This window comes from Triturus cristatus, chromosome 7 (assembly GCF_964204655.1).
Source record: "Triturus cristatus chromosome 7, aTriCri1.1, whole genome shotgun sequence".
NCBI lineage: Eukaryota > Metazoa > Chordata > Amphibia > Caudata > Salamandridae > Triturus > Triturus cristatus.
In genome coordinates, this window is record NC_140590.1 from 1,802,813,216 (window position 1) to 1,802,826,298 (window position 13,083).

The 13,083-nt window shown below is 44.2% G+C and overlaps 1 protein-coding gene across 1 annotated transcript in view; it reads left to right on the forward strand.

Annotated features, from left to right (window-relative positions):
* Positions 1-13,083, forward strand: part of LOC146813216 (killer cell lectin-like receptor subfamily G member 2) — a 61,527-nt gene that overhangs the window by 17,339 nt on the left and 31,105 nt on the right. The window contains exon 3 of the mRNA XM_085620093.1: positions 2,709-2,860. Coding sequence (XP_085476219.1) covers positions 2,709-2,860 — 152 coding nt within the window. The remainder of the gene's footprint in view (positions 1-2,708; positions 2,861-13,083) is intronic.

The following is a 13,083-nucleotide window of genomic DNA, read 5'->3' on the forward strand; positions in this document are numbered from 1 at the left end:
ATAACAGAAGACTCTTGAAGATCTGCAAGAACAGTGAGAAGAGTTAGTTCAAACTAAAAATAAAAGTTAACAATGAAAAACCTATGAACCAGTCAGTAAAAACAACACAGTAGCAATTGGCAAAAGCAGTTGAGAAGGAAGTACCAGCCGTGTCCATTGACATCATCGAGTGAGACTGAATACTTTTTGTGAGATCTGCTGGACCTTCAAAATTTGAAGTAGGGTTTTGAAATGTAACTTTAAACGTGCAAGGATAAAACAATCTGTAACATGCAACCATAGAACGTAATGTAGGATGCAAATCAGGAAAGTCTTTTCTATGCTTAGCTGTAGCTGTTGAAACATCTTGTGAGAGAAACAGTTTTGCATTAGACCACATAAGTTGCTAATTAGTCATAGCTGCTAAGAAAACTTGTAAATGGTCAGTAAACTTCAAAAATAATATGACGACACCACAAGGTCTTGTTGGAGCAGGTGACAAAGACAAGCGAGGACCTAAGCGGTGGGCATGCTGAATATTTAAGTTGGTAGTTGAAAGCAAATCCACAAGCTTCAGCAAAAATGAGGTGAAAAAAGAGACGGGGTCTCCGCCCTCAATACATTTTGGAAAACCTCATAAACTTAGGTTATTACACCTATTTCTATTTCCTAGGTCCTCAGAGTGCTTTTTAATAATAGAACATCCTTCTCCAAAGCAGTAATTTCAGAAACACTTTCCTACACATCAACACATTTCTCCAGCAAAGTTATTCTAGACTCCACAGATGACCACTTATCGTCGATAGTCTGGATCCGGCTATTTGTATGCTCAATGAAGGGTCGTAAGGTGCAAATTTTCTCCAACATAGGGGCTGATTCCGATCCGGGTCGGGAGGGCACCGACGCGATCCGGCCGGAAAAACTACGAACCGTACGCGTGTTTTCCGGCCGACTCATACAGCTGTACGAGCGAGCCAGTATGATGCGAGCTACATGAAATTCACCGACAGTCGTTTCCGGGTCTGAACCGCTCCGTACGTCTCGGTCGTAAGCTGACCATGGCGTGCAATGGATGCGATTCACGACCGAGCCAGTACGATGCACACGTCGGACAGCCTGTGCGAGCCGGAGTGTCCGGCTCACAAAAGCTCCCGGATTTGAACTTCGGGGCTTCTCGTCTGACCCCCCCCGACAACCGCAGCCGTACGACTCGCACTCAGTGGGAGACCTATGGGTCTCCCCAACACAGGCATGTACGGTGTGGTTGGCACCAACGCGTACCCACTGTTGAGAGCGCACTTGTTTGAGACGTACCCATTCAGTCAATGGGAGCCCATGTACGCGTCGTACGACCGGCTCCCATTGACTCCTATGGGAGTCTGACCGAACCGAGTCCGGCAGCATACGGCCGCATCGTACTCGCTCAGACGGACTGCAGGCCTCCGGCTCGGTCGGAAAACACTCCGGATCCGACTCGGTCTGAGTGCTTTCCGACCCGGATCGGAATCGGCCCCATAGTATGAAGAGAGACAGGAGACGGTAACTTTGGAGGAGAAGGAGGATCCTGTTTGAATTTTTTATTGGCAGAAGGTGACTGTAGCTTTAACAGTGGAAGCACGCAGGCGACCACATGAGAAGAGACAGGTTGAGCCATATCAATAGATGAACATGAACCTTCAGCCAAAGACACTGTAAATGAACAAGCAGAGTATTCTCTATTGTTCTAAGACACCTTACTGGAATGTAGGAGTTTCTTCGCTCTGCCCATAAATGACACATGCACCACCAAAAATTCTGTATGAATTAAATTGGACAACTGAGACCAACAAGAAACCCCTAAATGTGAATAAAGGCAAAGCATAATAAAAGACTGATATAAAAAAAAGTAGTAGTGACTCCACTCCTGAAGATGGCTCAAAGATTATAAACATAAAGTTCAAACAGTTTTGCTGGAGCCATCCCTCAGAATGAACAAGTTGAGCATTTAAAAAAAAAAGTATTTATAAAAACTACTTCAACTCAATGAAGTCTTGAGGGGAAATGTGCAAACGTGGTAACAAATTCAAAATGGCAGCCACAACTGTGCAGGATAGCGCCGACCGGAGGTTCCAACCCCAAACTGCCATGCCAAAATTCCAAAAAGTTAGAAAGCTGGTCTCTTAATGTTTACCTGCAATGAACCAGCCATTTCAGGGACACAATATAGCGGAAGCCGATAGGAAATGCGAAGGAGGTACTGGTGTGTTGCGAAGCCCCGTGGCTAAGCGGCAGTCTTTATTGGCATCTAAGCCACGCCCCTCCCATGAAAAACAAATTTGTTAAAGAGGATTTAAAATTCAAAAAAAGAAGCTGCTATATTGGAAATATATACACCCTCACAGGTAAATATAAATCCCAATAAATTAAAAGCATATTGCATTTATAATTTGGTAAGTTGGCTTTCAAGGAGCTCTCATATCTTCCATTTGGAGCAGCTTGCATTGTTTTAGATCATGAGCAGTTATTATTATGTGTTAACGATTTACACTACTGTTCCAACATGTCTTTTCTAATAGGTGTACCTTAAGTCTCTCATTATGCACTTTCTATGGTCCGGGAAGAGCTTGCTCCAAACTCCACTTCAGATGTGTGAACAGATGTTCATCCAAGCCTTCAGAATAGGAGGTTGTTTAAAAGTGTGATATATAGTTGAAAGGTATTGAGCTTTCTGAATACCCATCTTTCAACAGGTGCTTCACTTCCTCCTTGCCCTAGGGACTGGATTTGGACTAATGGAAAATGTTACTACTTCTCAAAAGAAAAGAAGACCTGGGAAGAAAGTCAAAAGTTCTGCACATCCCATGAAGGCACACTGGCCATTATCTTGGATCAATACACTCTGGTAAGAAGTAGTGGGGAAATATTACTTCTATAGTGTGCATCTCATGGGGGTTGGATTGTTCTTTAGGGTAATCCAGGCTCAGATGAACTTTTCTTCAGACCTCTTTTAACATTTGTTTTAACCTAAGATGCCATTCACCAAGGTACTATAACCAACCTGGTGATTGCCCTACTTGGTAAAAAATAATTTTATTTACTTTCCCCATCTACTCCTGGTTTTTTTGTTTTAATAAAGTGGGGTTGGCATTGCAACTCTAAATTTGCCCTATTTTGTTTCTCATTCTTACTTATGCCTTTTTAAAAGTGCCCGCTTAAGACCTACACCCCTTTCTTCTACCGTCCTAATTGTCTATGGGGCTGACTACCTTCAGTCAACCACTCCTTCAACTTTGCCCAACCCCCAGGGGCTTTGAGGCCCCATCTTTCACACACACTCACTGACACACACACTCACTGACACACACACTCACTGACACACACACTCACTGACACACACACTCACTGACACACACACTCACTGACTCACACACACACACACACACACACACACACACACACCACACCCCACACCCCACACCCCACCCCCCCTCTCCCCCATCAAAGAGGCTAAACTAACCTTCACGGCAGCTCTCCGGGAGGGTAGCCTCTGAGGACCCAGAAGGGTTAGGACTGCTACATCTTGTGTTGGCTGACCTTGGGTCAGCCAACAAGAAGAGACAGGAGCCCTTCACTCATCAGACTGGGATGGGGTCATTAAAAGTTGCTCACCCCACTCTGCGGTGAGGTGTCACTGATTGACACTCGACCATGGGCACTTCAGGGCTTAAAACTAAATTGCCCAGGTCCAAGACAGTCAGTGATTCTCCCCCTTGTCATGAGGGGGAGGGCCTGGAGGCACTTTTGTTGGCTGAGGAGGTCACACCCACAGGGCTGTGAAATCCTCAGCATGGCAAAGTTCGGCTCAGGCAGCAGAAGCCTGCACATTTAGCACATGTCTAGCTCCTAGCTGCTTGACCTGGACAAGAAGAGTGTCAGTCACACTGACCTTTGTTTCCCGACTCTCCTTGTTTGAGGGGGGAAAAGGTGGAAGACATGACTCCTCAGCCCATACGGATGGTCCCCGCAGCCTCCTACTACTCTACCACATTTTTTCTATTCTTCTGATTTTCTTCTTTGCCATGTTCTTTTTCTCCTTCTTTTCTTTTTCATATAGTCCTAGATGAAAGACTTCAGTGGCTACTTTTTCACTATAACCGCTTCATGTTCTTAATGTTAGTTTTTAATGATATATTCTAACAGTTTGTAAAACCTAGGAATTGTACGAGAAATTGTTTAATTTGAACCAGGTTCAGGCTCCTCTTTCCATTAATATCAACATATTTTCATCAAATTGGTATTTATCATAATGAAATTTCCCAAAATTGATTTTTGTTTTCATTTTAATTTTGGAGTTTCATAAGGAGGAGTTTGTCAGGATGGTTTGACCAAAACTTGCAGACCTAAAACTGTTACTCAAATATATTTACTTAATTCAAGGCACGGTACAAATATAACAACCGGTCTCAACTGCAGACTGCTTTGGGTAGAGGAGCATCATGGTGAGGGTGAGAAGGGAGGATGCTGTAACCTCGCCAGGTTCTTGTCAATTCCAGTATCCGACAGACTGAAACAACAAATGTCTTTCTAATTTGCTATAGGTAGGTTTGTGTAAGGGATGGGGAAGCCTGAGTGCCTGAACAAAGAAGACTTGCTTTCGTGTCTATACCTATGCCTATTTCTTCTTCTCCACACCATCCTGAATACAGAACCTTATTTATCAAATCATCTAAGGCCTGGAAAGATTTAATGGCTTTCACTTTTAAGGTCCTTTAAGTGGCCTCTCTAGCTAAATGTTATGTATTGATGGACAGCTTCTATTTCCACACCTGCTGCTCTCCATGACAACAGTTTCGATGAACTCTTCCTACCAAAATTCATTTTCTTGGTTTCACCTACAAGAAAAGTGTTGCGGTCAGGAAACTTGTAATATGCTTGGAGTGCTGCAGCGGAAACAAACTGCATCATAGTAGGCCAAACCGCCCGCTTGAGTACCAGCAAAATTAGCTAACTATACGGCGTATATCTTTCAATGAAACCTGTAAAAAAATATGGAATGCTTTCTATATGCCATGGGAATGATTCCACCTATTGAGGAGCTTAGTATATAGGGAAGTATATTTGCTAATATGCTCACCATTACACATGAGACTCTCTCTGCAGATGTTACAGGAGGCTCTGAAACCAATACAGAATGAACATGAAGACCCTTCAGCAGTTTCCATAAGCATGAAAGTGAATGGTAAATACTGGTGCAGTCTCTTTGATCATTCAAGCAACAACTCGAGTTATGCAGTGTTGTTGGCTGCCATTTATTTCACAAGTGTATAACTCTATACTTTGAGATAACTTGGGTACTCACTCACCTAAACCACCCCTAGGTACTCACTCACCCAAAACACAACGCCAGCCTAAACCAGAGACAGAGAATGCTAAGAGATAAATCTCCCATTGTGAAAAAGCAAAAGGGCTATGAGAAAATCCGAATCGGATCACATCAAGAACAAGCGTTCGTATGGGGATTATCAACTTAGGGACTGTAAAGTATCGAAGAGTCTAAGGAGTATCCATATACTTGGTGCGGCCTCCAAATTATTTACGAAACTCCTGGGACAGCAGATGCTGAGAGAGACAGAAGAAAGGAGCAGCCAAACAGAGTATCGGAGAAAGGAAGAATATGACTCTCAGAGAACAGAAAAGGGATAAAGTTGGCAAAGTGATGCTGTACAAAATGTAAAGAATGATGAGAAAAGATTTGATACCAAATCTCATTTTAATACAGAAGAAAGTGGCAGGTGTGACCACTAGAGCGCGACATGCTGCTGGAAATGCGCCTTCTGCAGAACAGGAGGTGGTCAATGAAGCTTCTAGATCGTGTTGGCAAAATAATGATAGTTTGACAGACTCACAGGGTGGGCTTGTAAATGCCCCGGAGAGATGATATAAAAGTGTTTTTGGCCAGGTTCATGAAAAGCCTATAGTAGCATCTTCACTGAGAATGATTGACCATAACTCTATGTTCGGGAACCACCCCAGGGTGTAATACTTGGAGTATTCTTGGGCGTAGCATCTGTGCAATTCAGGAATAAATATGGAGAATCAAAGGGTAATTCAATAACAAGCACTGGCATAGCCAATAGGTCTCGCCTTTGGGACCTTATAAGTATTTAGATATGCAGGACAAAATCCTTACTGCAACAACCATCACAACATGCAAGGCTAAGATAATGCAAACGAATAGGACCCATAATGATAAGCTTAGCATTATGATAAGACATCCTTAATGTGAACATTATCACAGTGTGCCATGAATAGGCTCCATCTTGTCTGTAGTCACCCCTGGACCCTACCCAATTTCTAATCCTACTCGCAGTATGCCAAGAATGATGGTTATGCCTGAGTCTGCATGGTGCAAAGGACGCCAACCCTTCAACATGACTGCAAGACCATACTAATGGCAATACATCTCTGCTGCATAATATCACATCACATAATATCACATCACATAACATAACGTACCATAACCAATGAGGACCACAATTATGACAAGAACAACATTATTTCAGGCATGACCTCTCTACTGTCAAAGGTTGCCGACAATATAACAAGCATGGCCAATGTTATGCCAAGTACAGCAATATAACATTATAATGTCAAGAGATTTCCACAAAATTCTTAGATGGTCCACCATTATGCCAAGATAGGGCCCATCATGCTAAAGTTATTTGCTGTGTGCTGGGGGCTACCCCCAGATTATAGAAGTGATAGGCTAAGATAAAAGGAGTAAGATTAAAGTGTTCACAAAGAATGGGCACTGCTACCAAGTCAGAGAGTCTCTGCCTCTCTCTACTCACACACACACACAAGACACATGTGCGCGCACACACATTTTGACATGCACACATAAAACATGCCTGCACTAATACACACACACACGCACATGCACACCCCCCCCCCCAATTGTCTTAGCCCACACTCTCACTGCGTCCAACCACCATGCACCTCAGCTTCGGATGTGGCATCTGCCAATGCTCACATTCATTCTGACTGACTGACTCAGTAGGGGCAGCAATTCGGTCACCCTGTACTTTTTGCCACATTGTGATTGACCTAAATGCAATGTTTGCACTGACAATCACACTAACTGTGAATATTGGGCCCCACCATTGCCTGGATGCTCTTTGGGGATGCATGCAGACGGTCATCTTCTAGACAGCTGACATATGTGGTTTTATTTCCTCTTTCTTTCCAGTAGAGCATTAGCATATGCACTCTCAAACAATTAAACTCAGTATGTGTGTGAAGGGCCACTCACCACATTAGACGTGTAGTTAAAACTGAACTATGCAATAAGCTTAAGCTCTACAGTTCCTCGTCCTATAAGTCTGCCCTACATAACACTAGACACTCCAAGTGACAGAGAGAATTTCTTGATGGGCCTATATGTGTGTGGTGTCACTGGTTCAGTGTATAAAATGGGTTAATTGGTTGTCCAAGTTGAGTGTTAGAGTATCCGAGAACGATACATGTATGGTAAATGACAGTACCAACCACTTACACTGCCCAGTAACGATTAACTCCCTCAAGATTCGAGCTCAGAGTATTTTCATGCTTTTGACTAGCACTGCCACATTAATTTCCAGTGATCCTGATTATAGCAAGGACAATATCCTGTAATGTAGTGAGATTTAGAGGGCATGTATACTTGAATATGCATGTGTTGTATGTGTGTGGACATGTATAGCCCACACTATGGAGACTACAATTGTAATAATAGGTGTGACCTAACGTGTATGTCAGTGTGAGTGTTTATGTGAGAGAGCAGTTGGTTTGTCTTTGCATATATGTGTGTTTGTGTCTATGCATTTGGTTACATGTGGTTCAATAATTTTTCAAAGTTGAGTTTTTTAACTCCTTTCCTTCTCTAGAGTAATCATAATTATCTATTCATACATACAATCTGAATACTCTATCACATTTGATGTGCTAGAGTTTGAATAGCAGATTGGAATACATTCTGAAATGCGTGTAACGTGTAGTATTTAAGCTTACCAACGGCTGATGCCATGTTCTGCTAATAAAAATTAAGCTGCAAAAGCGCCACAATCGTGGGCCTGCACACTTCATTTCAAAGCAATATAAAGATGACTTGTTCCCAAGAAAGTTTTATGACTACCTCGTTGTCGCTCTGCTACTCATCCGACCTTATTAATGTGTCTGATATTAACAAAATCATTTTCTTTTTGCGGATCTTGTTTTATTGGTTTCCAAATTTAGAAAAAAAAGAAATGATAACGAGCTGGCAAACAGGCTAACACACTCGTTAAGCCAAGTTGTTTTTATTGCTCATCACAAAGGAATCAAAATGTGCTCCGAGCACTTTCAGTGCAGATTTCCGTGATTGCCCGAGACAGCGTTTGCCCAACAATGTCCTAGAGGTCAGCTGATAAATAAAATATGATATGCTTTGTTCAGAAAGCACAACATCTGAATGCAGTGCCCGTGCTGTAAGAAGAGCCCTCTGGGAGGGAGCGAAAGGAATGCACTTGCAGAACAAAGGCAGACCTTCTGCTAATAATCTGAAGAATTAGCCCGGTCCCCCTGTGAGAAGCACGCAAGGCCAGCAGCAGATGGAGACAGTTCGGACACTGTTGCAAGCCAGGCTCCCCACAAACTGCTGTGAAGCTGCCCGCAATTAAGGGTCACAACACTTTCTTGTTTAACAGAACACAAGCAAGATGAGAAAAATAACTAGCATTGGCCGCGCGGCAGTAAAAGTAACGCCGCGCGCCCGTGAAAGCAAACGTCATCGCAATTGCGATGACGCGCTCTGTGCTCAGCACGTGAGGGATGCACGCACAGCAGCGTTGACTGCAGAGGCAGAGCGAGGCGCACGCTTGTGCGCGTAACCCAAAGCTGGTGGCCAGCATCAGCCTTTGGAAGCATTTCCAAAAGCCACTGACTAAATGTCTCGCCGAGCAGCGCATGCGCTGACTCAGCGAGACCTAAAAATCAATCGGCGGGTAAAGCTGACAATCCTACAGGCTGAGAGAACAGTGACCTATACAATAACCAATAAGATGGAAGGATTCAAGTTAAAAGGCACTGTGCATATGACCTTTGGAAAGAGCCAAACAATGATGTTTAGGAGCAGATCCTGTAGAAGTTCCAACTAGAAGAAGCACAAGTCAGGAACAAAAATAGTGGTAAGGGGTGAAGAATGCAACAAAAATAATGCAGCAAATGAGTTGTGAGGTATTCACTACTTATCAATGCCTCCTTACATGTAACTCAAACAGGAACTGATATCACCAGAAAAGATTCTACTTCATTTTAGTTTGGGAACCTCAAATAGAACTCTCTGGCAAACTACCTTCTTCGAAGGGGCAGTTTCTAAGGTTTGTACAAGCCCATTTCATGAAACTCATAGCAGCAACTTGGCACAAGAAGAATAAACCCAAGAATGACATCCTTTGACCAGGGCTTAACCTCTGAGTCCCGTCACCGCCAGTGTTGCCGGACACCCTACACAGCTTGCTGAGCACCATTCTGTGTGACAAAAAGCGCAAAACACCAGTGACGTCCAGGTGGTGAGGAGACTTAACTACATGCAAAGCACGGAATATTGGAGCATGCTGCAGATGGATTGATGCTCGTACCCTCTTCTCCTGAACACTTGCAATCTCTGGTATGCTCTTGGCACAGATGACACAGTATATCCCCACCAGGAGCTCTGTGCATATTAAGTTGCCTTTCAAAGAAGTGTCAGACTAACTGGGCAGCATGAACTGAAGAAGCATCTGCCCAAAAATGTAATCTAGAATGGTAATCTTTCCAGCAGATCAGAAATTGAAGACTCTTGGGGTAAAAAAAGGTCACCTGCATGGTAACAGACATGCAACCCTGCTCCATAGGTATCTGGACCCCTCATAATGATTTGTGGTCATGGGTGAACAAGGGTAACTTGTGTGAATCGTGACCTAGCTCTGTTGCATGATAATGCGGTCGTGTTAGACTGGGAGGGGTGCACCAAGCACTACCCTTGTGATGGTAGAGGGCGACTGCCCCTACCTAAAATGATGAGACAAACCGGTTTGTGGCAGCATAGCGTTTTGTGTTTCATAGGAATCAGTAGAGTGACAGACCTGTTTTACTGGAGTGATGCCTACTGTACCACTGATGTAAGGTTCTGTGTACTATACCCCCCCCCCCCCCCCCCTCCTTGGCCTGCGTGGATTGTGTGTATGCTGGACACCGCGTGATATTTGAATTTGCATGCTACAATGTGTGTACCGGTGTATGGTTCATAAACTGAAGGCCATTGGGTTCTATTTCGAACACACAAGGTTCAGAGCCCTGGTACTCCAAGTACAGCCTGTGGGCCACTTGCAGCCCACCAGCCATGTTCATGCAGCCCCGTGTAGAAAACAGCATACACAGACCGCAGCCGTTATTCTGCCTGTTCGTCCGTCCGTGTCTTGTTTTCGTCTGTCAGATTCCATCTGACAGTAGTGAGTTTTTGGATACCGAGGCGATAGCCTCATTACGCCACATTCATTTTGAGTTTTTTAGTCGCTGTTCGTTGATTAAGGGTCGCATTTATAGTTGAAAAAAAGCATCAAGGGAGCATGCTCCGAAAATCAGTGTCTCGCCTACTCACATGCGGTCCCCTCCCCATTTCTTGCTCAGTGATGTCATTCGCTTTCAGCACAATGGAGGATTTTAAAATGGATGCAGGTTGCTGGCTTTCCTTTCCAAACCATGATAGACATCCCTCAGCCTTTCCTCGCCATCCGTGTTTAGCTCCATTGCCTGCCATGCCCCACCTCTGGAATCACCCTGAATTCGGACTGACCACCCCTCAGCCTGTGGACTCTACACAGCATTTCCTGTCACCTGATCAGCATCATACACCCTGTGCTCCTCTGACGCCAAGCTGCCTACAGAAGGGCAATTTGTGCACCTCACTGAGGATCTGCAGCTGGAGTTTCATTTTCAAAAGTCAGCCAACTTGCAGCAGACGAGAGGTGCCCAGAGTACAGTGAGGCCAGGGCAAGGGGGGAGGTTGATGAAGCGAGGGTGGAAGCAATTTGGTTGTCTCACAATGCTTAGTATCTGAAACACATGCTAATTGCATATTCCTTCATCTCTATGCTGGGTATTATTATGGAAACTTTAAATAACTACACGTTTATCATCCTCTAACCCTTGGTAACACTTTGATAAAGTATACCTGTTGGGAGGAGGCCCATGCCTACTTGGGGATGCCAAGGCACACCACAGTTATCCATAATTGAGAGAAGGCAATTCAGTAGAACACCTAAGCCCTTTCTCTCTCCTACATTTGCTGAAAGTTTGGGCAGATCAGGCATCATTAATAAACACTGACCTTTGGGTCAGTGTTTATATGTGCTGCACTTTGGACCAAACCCCCAGTTTGAGGGCCAGAGCAAAGTGCATGAGTTACATTGCTAGCTATGAATATGAGTCTAAGCTGTTGACCCAATCCCTTGTGGGTGGGGTAAACATACTGAGAAAGAGCGAGAATAGGAGACAGACCGACATCTACAAAGAGATACCGAGCACGAGAGAGAGTGAAGGGCTTAGAATCTCATATTGTCTGATGGCTGGCTTAAACTGTTTTCCATTCGGCCGTCTAGACCCAAGACAAGGAACACAACACTCATTTGTAAAAACTGTGCCAACATTTCATGATGCTATCTGCTGTGGCAGTACTGACACAGAACACACACAGCATTTGTGATCAGGTACCTAACAGAAGCAATTTTCCAGTAGCTTCTCCCGTCCATAGCATGGGGTGATGCAAAATTTAGTGGCCTATGGACCCTTAAAGGTGAAGGGGCAGATTTACAACAAAGTAACGTCTCACGGTGCTGCAAGTCATTTTGCTGCGCCATGCTGCGTTAGTTTCGAAGCACAGAGATGCGACATATTTACAAGAATATGTCGCATCTCTGTGCTTCCCCTGCGCAGGTGCACAAACTGCAGCCATGCGCCGGCCCCCTTGCACCATGGTACAAGGATGCCTGCATCGTGGGGATATTGTTTTTGTGCAGGAAGGGACACCTTCCTGCACAAAAACAATCACAAGAGGCATTTTCCTCTTTCAATGCATGCTGTAGAATGCAGTACGCATTGAAAGAGGAAAAAATGAGGAGAAATGAAAACATTTCTCCTCAGTGCGCCTCGCAACGCCACCTCTAGGGTGACGTAGCATTCACACGCATCTCCAGATTTAAATTGCTCGTAAATCTGGAGATGTCTTGTTCCATGGGTGTTGCGTGGGAACACCCTCAGCAACACCCAAGGAACGCCCCTTCAACGTACAGTGCTGCGTGTGAAGGGGCTATAATTACGAGGAGAGGAAAAGTCACGCAGGGTGGCTTTTCCTCTCCTTGTAAATATGGAGGAGCCCTCTGCGCCACCAGTACGTCACAAAAAGTGACGTAGTGGTGGCGCAGGGGGCTTGTAAATCTGCCCAGAAGTTTGGCTATATATCTGACAAATACAGATTTCAGTTTTGTTACATACATCTAGTACTTTACTCTGCATGTAAGCGGAACACAATCTGCAATATTTACTATTTCTTTGTACTTAAATATTGTCTGTATTGCCACCGAACATGTATATTATCAACCTTATGTATTTGAAAGCCTCGGTGCATCTTGTCCATAACCTGTGATCAGTGCTTGGGAGGTGAAATCCCTAGATGACTGTCAGACTTTTCACTCTGCCTAGTGCACTGCTACAAGCCCACCTCACAGACACATTAAGCTCCCACACAACTCTGAAAGTAACACAAGCGATTACTGTAAATCTGCAAATGAATACAGCATGCCCTCTAAGAACTATACCTCTTGAGTTAGCACAGCACATTCTAGTGCTGGTGTCCACATCAGTGCACCAACATCCTATGTCACACATTATAAAGCAAATGGTGCACTGCAGCAGCTCAAAGCGTGGTTGCAGGTTTTTAGTTAGCAGCTTGCTAATCGTCAGTGTGTTAGCTGGGCCCATGTATAGATGTGAGTGGTTTGCTATGGTGATCTCAGTTTTAGTCCGGCTAAGTTGTTATTCAGTAACATACAACTGCCTGTGGACCTAGGT